The following is a 15,388-nucleotide window of genomic DNA, read 5'->3' as shown; positions in this document are numbered from 1 at the left end:
GTGGTTTTATTATCAGGGTTATAAATCATGTTTTCAATACAGCCTCCCCAGAGCTGCTCATGAGCAAACACAAAGACCCAAGACTTTTATACTTAGGTGTGAAATGAGCCCGTGTCAAGAAAGTGAGTTTTACACCTGGCTCACATGCTTGTAAAGGAGGAAACTTTGGAAACTGCTGGCCATGACATGGAGTTGACATCTGGAGTGCAGTTCCCTGACCAGTTCTCTTCCTTTTCATGGTCTGGGCAGGACAAAGGAGGACATTAAGGACTCTGAAGGACAAGCACAACTCTAGTCTACAGCTCTGGCCCCCTCTTTGCTTGGGGATGATGTTCACTCAGGTAACACTGGTGCTGTCAACATGCAGGGCATGATTCCCGAGAGCAGGCTACGCACATTGGAGTCATGGGCAGTTGGATGGATGATCAGACCAGCATTATCAGACTGATGGGTGCTACCTGCAGGGTGCTGCCATGCTAGAAACACAGCCTGCTGCTGCTTCACACAGTGTCCTAACAGGACGTGCCGTGGAGGGTGGGCTGTGATAGAGAGATCCTGTTCCCTCCTGTGCTTTGAAGAAAAGAGATGTGCCAAAGAGCTGTGTGGCTTCTTTACAGTGTGCAAAAAGATCATCATTAAATTATTCTTGCAGTTTTAGGACACGTTTTTGTAACAAGAAAAACTCAAGGTAGGTGTCATAGGGAATGGCCATGTAAAAATAGGTCCATGGCCTCAGGGTCGTAGTTGGCCAGTTACACCCTGCTGAATGTTGTATGCTGTGGAATTTTATCCCTCTGAAAGCAATGAGTCTGCTCATAGGCAGACATGATTGGACAATCAGGTCCATCATGACAGACCATAAAATCCCAAGGAAGCTTCTCAGAAGTAGGCATTGGGCATCTGTCATTTCCTCTTTCTTCTTTCTCTTTGCTTTTCTTCTTCCCCCTCCCCTCCCCCACCACAAAACTGGAAATGAATGTGCTATATTGTAAATATTTGGCTTTAAAATAGTAAAAGCAGTGATAATAGCTTTTACTGAAGCCAAAAAGCCTTTGCTGGTGACTGCGGAGCAGGCTCCAGCTGTCCACTTGTGTGCTGCATGTTGTTGTATGTTATATACCATCCCCATACAGACTGGAGCAGCTTAACTTTCCCTGTCACATCACATCTTTGGCTTGAAGTCAGTGAAGCTCTTCTTTAAATATTCAGTATTGCCTTAAACCAGGCCTGTGTCACAACATGTGCATTACATAATATTTTCAATCTTTAAATCAAATGTATGTGGACCTTGCGTTCATAAACTGTGCTGAACTGACAGCAGCAGCAACGGGAAGTCCTGTTTTAGTTGTGGAAGGGGTGAAGTGTGTGGGAAGCAGCTATAGTGGCTGCTTTCCACACACTGGGGTATGCTGATGGTTTCATGGGTCCATTGCTAGCCTGTGTGTGAGGCATTGGTGTTCCTCCCCTGGGCTGACAAGCTCCAGCGTGGAGCTGCATTGCCAGAGCTCTTCCCCATCTCAATCCAGGGCTGCAAGGCAGTGCCAGCCTGGGGCTTGCTGCTGCCTTTGCTGCTCTCTGGGAGCCTGCTCTCCAGCTCTGGATTCCCAGCTTCAGCAACAAAAATATCCTCAAATATCCCCCACCTCGCTGTTCAGTTTGTTTTCTACGTGTCTACCCCATACAACGTGCTGTTTTCCTCTCCCTGTTCCTGCCAGCAGAGCAGTTTGTGCGTTGGCTTGTGTTGCATACATTACGGAAGTGTTTATTTGGCTTAAATTAAAAACAAAATGAAATTGGCAAGGCCTTTCATCAGGCAGATCAGCTCCTCGGTCTGTTCCTCAGATGGGTTGCAGGCGGTGGTACAGGAGTGAGAATGAGCACAGGGGCAGTGAGGCAGGGATCCCCACCAAGACCCTTGTGTGATCCCATAGCCCTCAGGAGCCAGGTCCATGGAGTTAAAAGATCAACTGGGATTTTAATTTTTTATGTTTCTGTGGTTTTTTTGTAATGATGCACTCAGTAATTTATTTGCCTTTCAGATGCACTTAGTTGATACAGCTGAGACATTTTCAGGTGCAGAAGAGCCAGCAATGCTGTGAGCAGGTAACCTTCCCTTGCAGAGCATTGCTGTGCTGAACGCATCTCTGAAGAGCAGAGATGGCTGACACAAACTGATGGAGGGGGCTTGCGTTTCTGTGCTTAGACACAAATTCAAGGTTGCCCTTTGTGTTCTGATATACCATAGCTTTTACAGCTGGCAATGAGAACTTGCATAGGTTGGGCTTCCCAGATGAGACCTGTGGCTGACTGCTGGAGACCAGACCAGTGAGTCCCATCATGGAGCTGGTTTCACATCCATGGGCTTTGGGGTGTGCTGGTCATGATCAGAGTGTTTCAACTTTTGGTATATTCTTTGGAAGAAAACGGGGAAGAAAAAGCATATTAGCAAGGAAGAATAGAAGCAGCAAAATGTGGTAGGGATTAAAAACAACACATGTGCATCTCAGACCAGATGTTGACACTATACTACATTTTAAGGAGAATGAATAAGTACTGCCATACAGTGTGTGCGTGTGTCTGTCAGCTTCCTCATCTGTTCTTGGCACTGATCCCAGTGCACAGTTTTTGCTCTGAAGAATTTGCACCGTAACTGGAGGAGGAAAAGGGCACCAGGGCATGCAGTGAATTGTCCGAGGTTACACTGTGGAATAAAATAGAGAGCAGTGATTCCTATCCTGCCTCCAGTCCTCTGCCTGTTGGGTACCAAGATCATAATGCAGCCTTTTATGCTTACTTACAGCCAGCCCCCTGTGAAGTTCAGTGCTTTATAGGTATTTGTTATTTAAGCTTCGAATTATCTCTGATAGAGGAATGTTATAATAATTGTTAATATAGATATTATTTGAAATGTAACCAGAGATAACATAGGAAAGGCAAAAGCAAGATCTAAGCCAATCAGTTCTTGGTATAATGTGATTAAATGAGGTTTAAACATGAAAGGCATTAATACAGCTTTAATGGCATGAATTGGTTTGGTTTCTTAAGAAGCAGTTGAGGAAATACAGCATAAAAGGGTGAACTCCTGGTCATATTGAAATGAGTGGGAGCTCTGCCACTGATTCCAGAGAGGCTTGAGTTCCTCTAGCCTTGCATCAGCAACCCTGCTGAGCTGCCTGCCCTGCCAACGTCATTCTTCCTGATGCTTTCCTACCCTACTCACCGTGCAGCTTCCTCTGATGCTGGATGTGTCACTGAAGTTGCATTGCCCCAGTGCTCAGGGAAGAATGAAGATGAAGTAATGCTGCTGCCTGTATCTGGGCCTAAATGGCATCCTGATTTTTACTCATTGTTCAGTACGGAGTCAGAGGTGCCTCTGTCTCAATCCACTGAAATAAGACTAGACATGTGCTTAATTTCAACCACATGCTTTAGTGCTGTAGTGGCTTGGGTCTGAAGAGTCTGAATTTAGAGCAGCTCCTTTTTCTCTGCTTTTGCAATTATTGTTAAAGCTGGATCTTGCAGCCAGCACTTCTATGCTGTTGTTTTGCCTTTTGGAGAAAAAAAGGAATTTACTTTTGCTGTCAGCAGTGTTGCTGGCAGTTAGATTGGCCAGTGCTAGACTTGGCAGTGCACATCTGCTGTGACAGAGTGGGCCAAATGAAGGGGATCCCAAACTCTCCTGCTGCTTCTAGGTGTCTGCAGTTAATTTGCGGCAAGATAGAAGAGTCACCTCTGAGGCACATCTGCTTCTGCTGCAGATCTGATCCTGCAGGCTTTCTGCATGCACGGCTTCTCCTGGAAATTATGAGAATGCAGGGCTGCAGGATTGGTTCTATCATGACAATTTCCTGGCAGAAGGAAAAGACAGAAACTATTTTTAAATGAAAGCTTTGAAACAGAAGAATATTGCAGAGTGCAGCAAAAAATTGTGTTAAACCCCTGAAATCATGGACTCGGCAGTTTTCTCATGCCAGCGGTTTTCTTCTCTCCATGGTTTTAAGACTGTGATTTTCGAGGACTGGGCTGAGCATTTTTCAGCGAGACATTTCTATTCTCTCTGGTGCACATTATCACAGCAGCAGCATCATTTTCTGCGTGAGTCAGGTTAGAGGAGGATGATATGTGCTGTGGTGTGTTCGCAGGGATGGGGCTTTGCAGAAAAACCTGTAGCTCTGCCTTGCGCACAGTCAAAATCATTCTTCTGTAAGTTTGCCCAGGAGTTCCTTATTGAGCTCGTATGTTTTTCCCCCAGATTTGGTTTTATGTTCCTACCTCAGTGTACATTTTTAACTTTTCCTTCCAAGTTTCACTGCTCAGTGGTCACCTGGGAAAAGCAAATAAGAGAAGGTGTATGACTTCTTCTTAACACTGGAAAATTATGTCCTCTTTTCCCCATCACTCGCTTTTGTATAGCTTAAGAATGACCCAAAGGGCTCTTGCTCAGGTTTTCATTTAAAACAGACCATCTGATTTGATCTGAGATCATTATTTCCCCCTAAAGCACTCTCAGAGTGATCTGAAAGTGTGAAAAAAAGACAGTTTATAACCACAATTGTTTCCTTGCCTTTGATAGAGTGGTCACTAGTCAACAGAGGTAAAATTCACTGCCTCGGAGGGAGGCACTTTAGTTAATTAGTTACCATCAGTACTGTGCTAAGAGACTTCACTGCTGCTTTCCCATATATATTTGGCTACTCATCTCGCTTGCTGGCTTTACTGATCCTGGTCTGCATACTGCCTGTGGTTTCCCATACCCACCCTGCGAGGAAGCACCTGGAACAACTTCAGTGGAGGGGAGTCAACAAGCATCATTCTCTAAGGCCATTTTAGAATCACAGAATCACAGAATGGTTAGGGTTGGAAAGAATGCTTAAGATCATCCAGTTCCAAGCCCCCTGCCATGGGCAGGGACACCTCACACTAGACCACACTAGCCCATGTCACTCAAGGCTCTGTCCAGCCTGGCCTTGAACACTGCCAGGGATGCAGCATTCACAGCTTCCTTGGGCAACCCATTCCAGTGCCTCACAACCCTTACAGTAAAGAACTTCCTCCTAATATCTAACCTGAACTTCCCCTCTTTTAGTTTGAACCCATTACCCCTTGTCCTGCCGCTACAGACCCTCATGAAGAGTCCCTCCCCAGCATCCTTATAACCCCCCTTCAGATACTGGAAGGCTGCTATGAGGTCTCCACGCAGCCTTCTCTTCTTCAGGCTGAACAGCCCCAACTTCCTCAGCCTCTCTTCATACAGGAGGTGCTCCGGTCCCCTGATCATCCTCGTGGCCCTCCTCTGGACTTGTTCCAACAGTTCCATGTCCTTCTTATGTTGAGGACACCAGAACTGCACACAATACTCCAGGTGAGGTCTCACAAGAGCAGAGTAGAGGGGCAGGATCACCTCCTGTGACCTGCTGGTCACGCTCCTTTTGATGCAGCCCAGGATACGGTTGGCTTTCTGGGCTGCGAGCGCACACTGAAGCTGGCTCATGTTCATTTTCTCATTGACCAACACCCCCAAGTCCTTCTCTGCAGGGCTGCTCTGAATCTCTTCTCTGCCCAACCTGTAGCTGTGCCTGGGATTGCCTGACCCAGGACCTTGCGCTTGTCATGGTTAAACTTCATGAGGTTGGCATCAGCCCACCTCACAAGCATGTCAAGGTCTCTGGATGGCATCCCTTCCCTTCAGCATATCAACCAAACCACACAGCTTGGTGTCATCAGCAAACTTGCTGAGGGCACACTCAATCCAAGTTTCTGTGCTCTGGAAACCTTAGGGGCTGTGTGAGCCTGCTTCACAGGTCTTGCTCTTCTGCTAATGTGAAGTTTTCCTGTGCTTTCAAATTGTAGTTTTGGTTGCATGTTTCTGATGCTGTCTTTTAGGAAGTTTCCCCCCCTTTTTTCTTCACCCACATGTCCCTTTGCACTCTCCCTTAGTGCTCAGTGTGATACCTGACTGCCTCCTTTCTCCTTTCAAGGGGCTGGATTTCCCTGCCACTCTCTAACCAGGAGCATGCATCTTCTGGTGCCACTCTGCATTGTTCTCACTGGTCATTCTGGGGGGGCTGTGGGGTGAGGTAGCTGTGTCCCACACCCTGGCGTACCATCTCTTCTGGAGTGCTGAGATGGCATTACGTACACACCATGTTTGCAGGAAAGCATCTTCTGCAAGCCTTTGGGAGCTTACTGGCAGCTTGGGTATGTCACACCACACCATGTAAACCACCAGGAGAAGTCCAGCCTGGTGATGAGCGATGCACCGGATCCTGTGCTACCCTTTGCCATTTGTGTATGTGAGGTTAAACAGAAGGGAAAACCAACCCAGTGTGTCTTTTGGTTTGAAAACTCAGGGGAGAGGCAGCTGAAAAGCCTGGCATTCACCCAGCTTCTGCTTCTTTCCAGGCGACCTGGTGTCTCGAGCAATGCACCACCTCCAGCCTCTCAACGCCAAGCAGCACGGGAACGGGACACCGATGCACCAGAAGCAGGGATCGTTCTATTGGGAGCCAGAGGCTTTGTACACCCTTTGCTACTTCATGCACTGTCCACAGATGGAGTGGGAAAACCCTAATGTGGAGCCGTCAAAAGTCACGCTGCAGACCGAGAGGTAAGAGCACTTAATGTCGTGGTGAAGACCTTTTGTTAATAAATCAGCTTGGCTAGCTAATTGCTAATTACAGCTGGCGTGTGAGAGGCTGCGGAGCAGCCTGGTTTGGTTTAGGATCACCTCTTTGAAATCTGTTTCTCTCACCGAAGCGCTGCGTGGCTGAACCAATATATATCAAAAGTGACACCCAGTGGCTACATACAGCAAATTGGTTCCAGATGTGCACTCGGGAGAGATTTCCTTTTCCTTTCGTTGTTGCTCAGCTATTCCGTGTTTTGGAAAAGAAAATGAGAACTTCTATTTCTGGCCTAGCAGGTTTGGGTTTAAATGTGCTTTTTCTATGCGTTAATAGGGCTCAACAGCTGCGACTGGGGAAGTGGAGAATGAATAGAGTAGTGTGTGCAAAGGAGAGGTCATTAAAAGATGCTGGGCTCCAGCCATGCCGAGTACCCAGGCACAGGAGTAACCTGGGCAATGCCCTGGCCAGTGATGTGGCAGGCTCCGGTTGTGCTGCTGTTGTCCCCACTCCAGGGATGGCCAGGGATGTTGAGGCACGCTTGAGGCCCCATTGGTCTCAGGGTTTGCTGTAAGGTGAGAAGAATATGCCACTGAAGCCAGTGATGGGGTTACCAACACCGGCAGGCAGGCAAGGTGCCCAGCGCAGGGCAGCTCTTCACCCAAGTGCTGTAGAAAGCAACCAGGACAGCATGCTGGCCAGGAAAATAAAGCCATCTCCTGTCAGAAGCCCAGCAAGCCCTCTACTGACGCAAGCCTCCACTTGTGTGCTGAGGCACAGAATCACAGAATAGTTTGGGTTGGAAGGGACCTTCAAAACTCATTTAGTCCAACCCCCCTGCAATGAGCAGGGACGTCTTCAACTAGATTAGGTTGCCCACAACCACACTGATGCTGTGCTATTTCCCTGCCATGCTTCTCCCCAGCTTTAAACCAGGCTTCCCCAGTACGAGAGGACCAGCAGGTGCTTGGAGAGTGCTGGGTATGCATTTTGAGGATGGGTATCATGGTGATGCAGATGCAAGCTGCTTTTTCAAACTGGGCTCCAGATTTACATCCCAATGCATATATTGCACTATACGTGTGTGCCAAACTCTCATCTGCGTGTATGCCCTGAGAACTGTGTATATAGGGTTTGGTTGTTGTTTCAGTATGAGGTCTGCATCTCAAAACCAGCATTTGAGAATCTCATCATATGTGTAATTATAAATGGTATATAATATGATATCTTCATTGAAATACTTTTGTATTGATTCGCAGAAAAGCATTCAAGATGAAATTCTGGCATTAATGATGTTACTGGGAATTCTGCCATTTGCCTTTGGATGGCATTTTGTTTCTTTTCAAGTTTGGGTCGCTCCGTGGGCATGTTTGTTGCTTTTTGCTCTATTGTTCCCAAAGTATGAAAGAATCCAGAATTCTCTCTTTTTTCCAGATTAATTTTAATTTCATGGTTTGTCATACAGCCTTGTTATTGCAGAAGGCAAAAATTTGTGTCCAAGAGTGGTCAGTATGCACAAAAGATAACCAAAATTAGAAAATGCCCTTGATCTATAGTCCCCATCCGTGGGAGAAGTGCCACTGGGAGCAGTGGGAATATATATAAAAGTGAATAGTGCGGAGGCTCTGGTTTTGTAAGATTTAGGCAGATTTCTCTATGAAAAGTGAAAAGGGCAGGGGAATATTTGAAAAATCACTTTTAACATTTGCTTTAATGGGTTTTCCTTTCTCTGAGGTCACCTTTATGCATGTTCTTTTGGTTAGAGCAGTTGAATCAGTGACTAAAGTGATTGTTCTCTGCTTTATTTTGAATACTCCATCTGGCAAGACGTCTTCCTTTGGCAGGCCACTTGAACAACTGCGGTGTGCGGTTAGGGCCAGAGCAAGTACTCGGTGTTATTGCCAAGAGCTTGTGGTCACTTTTGGAAGGAGCAGATATGTCTCCTGTTGCCTAATCAAGCATGCGTTAGTACTTAGTGCTGGAATGGGGGCGATGCAGGGTTAAGCATGAGCCTGGATATTTCCATGGGGTTGTGCTCTGGAGCTTCACCAGCTGGATGTAACCATCCTGGGCTGCAGAAAGGAGAGTGGTGAAGCTGACTTCTCTTTAGTGCTCTGAGGAGTATTCCTACCCATTTCCCATCAGTTTTTTTACATGCAAACATGCTTTGTGGTCCATTACTTATTTATGATGGTTTTGGTTTCCATGATAGTTTTCGTGCGTTGCAGGGAAGTGGGTTTGTTAAACATGACTTTTTCATATGCAGAATATTTGTCAGGTTTGTGCCATAGCTACATGTTGTATTCTGTCCCTTCTTCTCCAGCTGTGTCAATTGGTTTTATGTTGAAAGAAGCCCAGAAGCAAGGAGGTCCAGGCATCTTTCCCCACCCTTGGCCTCTCTGTATCCCTGTTGGTGCAGAGATGTCAGGAATGCATAGATCTGATTGTAGGCAGTATTCCCATGAAATGTGGATTTTTTGTGGCTTATATGAAGCCAAATTGGCTACTGTCTTGGCTCCCTCCTCCCTGACCATGCATGCCCAAGGTTGAGAGTGTTGTGGGATGCAGCCAGAGAGCTTCCCCAGGGCTTGGCTGTCCCCATAAGAGCTGTTCCTGTCTTTCCCACCCATTTCCAGCCCACCTGGATTGCAGTTTTGAACCAGGTTGACTTAGGAGGCTGCAAAGGCTCTGCATGTCCTTCTGTGGAGGCTGGATACGGGAGGGAAGATGATCTGGCGGTGGTCCTGTCTGGCTTAGCACTTCCCAGCACAGAGAGTGGTACCTCCTCCAAAGTCTTGGGGGACACATAAATGGGATGTTTTCATTTGAATAAATCTGGCTCTTTTCTTCTAGGGAGTGTTTCTTTGTGTTTGCTCTTCATGGAGGTAAAGAAATGAGATTGCAGTGTATTTTTAATAGTGTTTGTCTTTACATAAAATAAAAGGGAAAAATGATTATACACTGAAGCTCTTGCTTGGGGGGGCTCCTTTCGTGGGAGGTGACGGAGGTGGAAAGTGGACAGGATTGCTCAGAAAACCTGGAAAATATTCCCCATTTCCTAAGTGCCAACAAACTCAACCATAAGATGGATGTGTGACACCCTGCTACCCCAAATTTATATTCTTTCTTTGGAGGAAACACTCTGATTTTTTGGCTGTGTTGTGGCACCAACACAAGGTAGTCCTGCTGGGGTGGGTTATCTAATGGCCCCAGGTACCATGTAGACAGCTATTCTGGCAGGCATGGAGTTACCAGCAGGGGTTTGGACCAGTCTGTGGGGAATGTAGACAGCTATTTTAGCAGGCATGAAGGTACAGGGAGCATGTGGGGTGGACTTGTTTGTGGGGTTCTCCTTTCCAAGCATGATGTGATGGAGGCATTTCTCCTTGTGCCAGGTATTGCCTGCAAAAGCACTGCTCCCTCCACCTGCAGGCAGCCGTTTTCTTTATTCGCTTTCCCTGGAATTAAAAATAAAGGAATTGTAGATGAAGCCACTTTTCCAAGATATCTTCCTTGCTTGCTGCTTCTGGTTTAATAAAAGGCTCTGTCTCGTGGTTGTGTTTTGCTTCTCAGCCTCTATAACACTTCCAGAAGCATGGCAAGTAATTTCTTGAGGACCGGAAAGTGCAAATCTGTAGCTGCAGATTTGTGTGATGTTTTTTTCTGTAAGTGGTTCCTTACCCACTTTCATCCACAGCTATATTGACAAAGTCCTCATTACTTCCTAACTCTACATGTTCCCCATTAACAGCTCATTGAGAAGCAGCAGCTCAGCAGCTCAGCCGGCCCAGAACCACTCATTAATTCTGCACACAGGCAGCAAAGTTCCTTCTCCACCGCTTCCTCTGCTGCTCCACCTTGGAGGAGCATTACCTCCCTGCACTACTCCAGTGCTTCCTCTGCCGCTCTGCCTTGGGGGAGCATTAACTCTCTATACCATCCCGTAGCCTTTAGCTTTTTCTCCTCAAATCCTCATTGAGTTGATGGATATGTGTCTGATTCTAACCTTCGTTTCACTTTTCCCTAACTACTTTTCCCTCTATGTGGAGCAATCCCTTAGGAAACTCCCATGGGCGATTGCTTGCTTTTTATTTTTGTGCCTGCCTTGCATGTGGACACACACAAAAATACACATGTCCCTTACACATGCACACATGCAAATTATAGCCTGTAGTCATTGATGACTAACGGAAAGGTTTTGGATTATTGTCTGAATTTTGGTTCATGCTTTGGATTAGTGTACCTGGTTAATTAATGTGAGGAGTGTTCCACTACTATAAAATAACTTGAACCCTTTCAAAGCATCTTCATAACTGGTACATGTCTGTAGTACAGATTATACCCATAGAACCATTTCAGTAAGAAGGTAACTAGGAAAATGTGTCTTTGATTTAAATTATTATGTGGTACGAGCTCCACTGCTAGGGCAGTCTCCAACAAAGGCCCTCAGAGAGTGGAGGGAATGATGAGGAGTGCTGATGAAGAATAGGCAAAGCACTAGCACTGGGAATGTGGAAATCCTGCTATGAAACCTGAATGAGCCTAGCAACCTATACCTGAAGAAGGGGTACACTGCTTGATGTGTCAGTATGGCATAGTCCCGTATAACTCTATCTATTTTTATCCACTGTCTAATGGAAGATTTCACATGGTAAAACCATGACTTTGCTGAACTCGAAGTTACACTTGAGTTGATATGAATGGGAACTACTGAAAAGAAATCCCAGATCCATCTTTACATAAATCCTCTAGGTTTGCTTCCTAAATGTCAAATTTACCACGCTTTAATGATCCCTTCAGAAATGGTGTTGGCAGCTGCTGGCAGCATATGAGATAGCACATGTTATGAGAAATAGTTCAGGCAAGTATTCATAGCTCGACTGTCAGATGCCATATACCCTTGCTGGGCTCGGACTGTATTCTACATCTAGACTTACACTGACCATGGGATGGCTAGAGGATATTGTGAATAGAGAGAAATTGCCTGCAGCACTGCAAGAACAGCCCATTACTGGGGCCGTTTTGCGCCATGCTCTCAACACTGGCATCTCTTCAGGAATTTATGCCACAACCAGCCCTGTCAAATCTGATGTTAAAACTGGCTGTGAAATATTTCCCTGTTGTGGTTGCCGGCTGAGTCATCACTTCGACTCGGTTGTGTTTCAGACTTTGGTCATTAATATTTTTAACGCAGGAGAGGCAATAGCAATGGTGCATTCAAATGCTGGATGCAAGTTTAAAACCCATGCCTTGCAGGTTCCCTTGTGCAGCCTCTGGAGCACTGATGTCTTGCAGAATCATAGAATGGTTTGATTTGGAAAGGACCTTAAAGATCATCTAGTTGTCTTGGTACACAAAAGCATAAGGGTAAACCCTCCCCCTGCCTAGGCAAGTCTCATCAAGGGCTGTGCAAGAGCAATGAGATTTGTTTCTTCGGCCTGAACAGGACGTGTAATTGGCTTTTTCAAAGGTTTTCTACTTGGGTTACCCTTAGCTGGGTTTCTGGGGTGGCAGAGGAGCTGCCTAGGGATAGCTGCATGGACTTGGGTGGTGCTCCAGTTGGCACCGCTGGGTCCCTGGGTGGGATTGAGACTGGAAGCTTTTTGAAGGCATCAGAAAGTAAGTGCTGTCTCTGAAGACAAGTAGCTTATGGTGCAAATATAAAATACGAGTTTTGCAGCCCAGAAACCCATCTGAAATGTATTATAAACATTGGAAAAAACCTGCTTTTCTATCCTCCAATAACACTAAAAGCAGACTAGAATTGCATATATGGTTTCATCATGTGCTCTAAATCAAAACTGTCGGAACTGAGGATGCTTTTCAATTTCTATATTGGAATTTTCTTTAAAAACCATTCACAAAAACATAACTAATCAAACCAATGAAATCTTTTTATGATGTTAAAGTTGCTGACTCATATCTGCAAGCAGAAACATCTCTCTACCTTTGTCTAGATAGGCTTTTTCTTGTAAAAGTACAGTCTTATGTTTCTCAGGAGCACCGTTAACTCTTCTTTGTTCGTTTTTCCAATTGTACATAGCAGTGACCTGCATGTAGCACTTTGGCTGCCATTGCCATGCAGGTTTGCAGTCACCACTCCTTGGCTGGAGTGAGTGGAGAAACTCAAGACCCACCACAACACTAGCTAAAGGATTCTGCAAATAGAAATCATCCGAAGCAATTGTCATAATTGAACCATATAGAAGGTTTTTAAGGTAGAGCAAAGTCAGATCTCTATAGCTGTGTCCATAGCTGGTGAAACTGAGGGATGGACAGCAGAAGGCAGCTGTGGGAATTCACGGCTGAGTAGGATTAGCCCCCAGGAGTTTCCCCATTCCCGTCATGATGCAGACCATCAAGCTGGTCCTCTCTGTAAAAGTTGATTTAACATATGCATGAGCGTGCGTGTGTGGTGGGGCAAGGGTTTGGCATCAGAAGAAGAGCAATGTGGAGTGCCCCTACATTCCCCCCATAACAGCTGCATTCCGGATGAGCCATTTTGTATTTTGAAGTGCCCCAGAGACATCAGCCCTGAAAAAGACAAGATAGGTTTGATGTCCAGTTGAGCATGAAGGGATTGTCAGCCCCACTGAAGGGAGGGTGCCAGAGAGAGGCATGGGTGGGAGCCAGTGGGGACCTGCCGCATGTGAGGGTGATGTGGAGAAGGACAGAAGGACGTGTGATAGACTGGATGGGGGAGTAAGGCAAGTGGTTGTCCCTTGTGCAAGGTGCCAGCTGGGTATTGTCTGCAGATATCTGCACAACACAGGAACTCCTGGCTCCCTAAGGTATCCCAAAATAGATTCAAGAGGGGCACTGGGCAGCAGGAAGGAAGAGGGAGGAGTGCTGCATGGAGGGAGGAATCAGGGATGTGAGGGTTTGTGGAGCACTCATAATTCTTTTCTATTCAAGTAGGGACCTGGGTAGGGCATGCTTCAAGTTGAGCTGTCTGTCCCCTTGCTGAGGACTGGGGAGATAACTCCCGGAAGGGTCCAGCCCTTTGGAATCTGCTTTTTGCTGGCCTCCCCCATCCTTCCTCCGCTTCCCAGCTCTTTTGCGTGGGATGGAGATTGCTCTGTGCAGAGATCTCTCCTGCATCCTGATCTGGCTTGTTTTTCCCGTTAGATGACAGTTCAGGAAAACACAAGCCTGTGTCAAAACCCATCTTTTTTTGGGATATTACTTCAGCTCATGCTTAACTTTGAACTGCAGTGAATGAAAGAGGATGGGAGCATGAGTTTAAAGTTAAGTGCAGGTATAGAGATGGGCTAGCGGCTCACTGACTCACACCCCGGTAAGGTGCTTCTGCAGCAGTCGTGCTGCTCCTGACTTCCCATATCCTTCAGGCAGTCAAGCCCAGCACATTCTTACCGTGGTTAGATTAATTTAATTAAGATATGCACTTCCAAAGCACATAACTGGTGACTTATCTGCTGTGTGTCTGCTCTGGAACATGAAAGTACCAAACTCTTCTGATTGTTGCCTGCCTTTGTACCAGAGATAAATCAGTGTATTGATGTGATGCATTAGCCTAACCCGTTTTCACACAGTGTCATTTGAAAAGTGAAATGTTTCTTGCTGATGTCACATTGTCCTGTGGGTTATCACACCCCTATAGCTTTGTGTTCCTCTTTCTTCTTTGGCACACAAACAGTATTGAAAAAAGAAAAAATCCCCTTCACGTGGTGCATAGACTCTTGAAGGGTATTTTTAACCTATTGCACTCAGCCGTATCTGGTTCTCTTCTCAAAATACAAATTCCCTGACATGCTCAGATATGCAGTTGGGATTTTTTTTCCCCTTGGAAAAAGATAGGCATCGTGAACGAACCTCACATCCTCGTGTAGGGGCTGAAATTGGCCTTTAGAAAAAATTCCCCTGCCTCCTCAGAACACTGATTCTCTTCCCTTTGGGGACTTACTGCACCAAACAGCTACGTTGGTTTCCATTTCTCTGTTGAAGTTTGTAAGATGAGGAAAGGAAAAAAAAAATGCAGTTTTATAGTGCATTTATCACAGTTCCTGTAAATAATTTATTTGCTCTGCTCCTCACTGTGGTGAGGGCAGATTTTGTGCTGGGTGAGCTTCTGACCTGCACAAGAGGAGGAGGAGGCATGAACCCCAACCCAAGACCCCTCTTCAGCCATAGCCCTCTGCTTTTCCCTTCACCCACCACATTATAGGAAGGCTCCGTACAAGCCTATCTTAATTTCTCCGATCCAGACCATGTTTGCTCTTGCAAACCATAACCTAGAATTGAATTTCCCTTTCTTCGCACCAGGTTCTGTAGGTAGCTATATGCATTTTTACACTTCCAGTGTGATTTGCAGCTCCCTTTCCGCTGTTTGCTCAGCAAGTGATGAAAACAACTCCCACCGATCGCTTGTCCCCAGCTATTTAACGCTGAGAGAGTGTCACTTCTGCTCTGACGACACATGTCACAGGTGACCTGGGAAGCAGGTCACCTTCCAGGAGCAGATACACCCCTGCTTCTCCCTCTTCTGACTGCGGCTATCATCACGACAAATTAGGTGGGTTATGGAAGTCGTTTCACAGGAGCTGTGGGAGAAGATGCTCTGTCCTTGTCTACCTCCTTATGTGGTTGTGGCAGATCTGGGGAGAGCAAAAAGCCTTGGAAAGAAATGCAGCCTGGTCTTGAGGTGATGGATAGAATAATGATGAAAGTGGCAAGTTGGCTAAAAATGTCATATTTCAGAAAGAGGTTGCTCATTTAATCTCCCATGAGATTTGGGGGCCAGCCAT

The 15,388-nt window shown here is 46.1% G+C and overlaps 1 protein-coding gene across 2 annotated transcripts in view; it reads left to right on the top strand.

The window, feature by feature from the left end:
- The window catches only part of ABTB3 (ankyrin repeat and BTB domain containing 3), a 171,780-nt gene that overhangs the window by 106,039 nt on the left and 50,353 nt on the right, over positions 1-15,388 (top strand). For both annotated transcript variants that reach the window (XM_065679529.1, XM_065679538.1), the window contains exon 3: positions 6,403-6,607. In XM_065679529.1, coding sequence (XP_065535601.1) covers positions 6,403-6,607 — 205 coding nt within the window. The remainder of the gene's footprint in view (positions 1-6,402; positions 6,608-15,388) is intronic.

This window comes from Lathamus discolor, chromosome 1, assembly GCF_037157495.1.
Source record: "Lathamus discolor isolate bLatDis1 chromosome 1, bLatDis1.hap1, whole genome shotgun sequence".
In the NCBI taxonomy this organism is placed as follows: Eukaryota; Metazoa; Chordata; class Aves; order Psittaciformes; family Psittacidae; genus Lathamus; species Lathamus discolor.
Note: the sequence above shows the minus strand (reverse complement) of the source record. Positions and strands in the feature narration are given on the sequence as shown.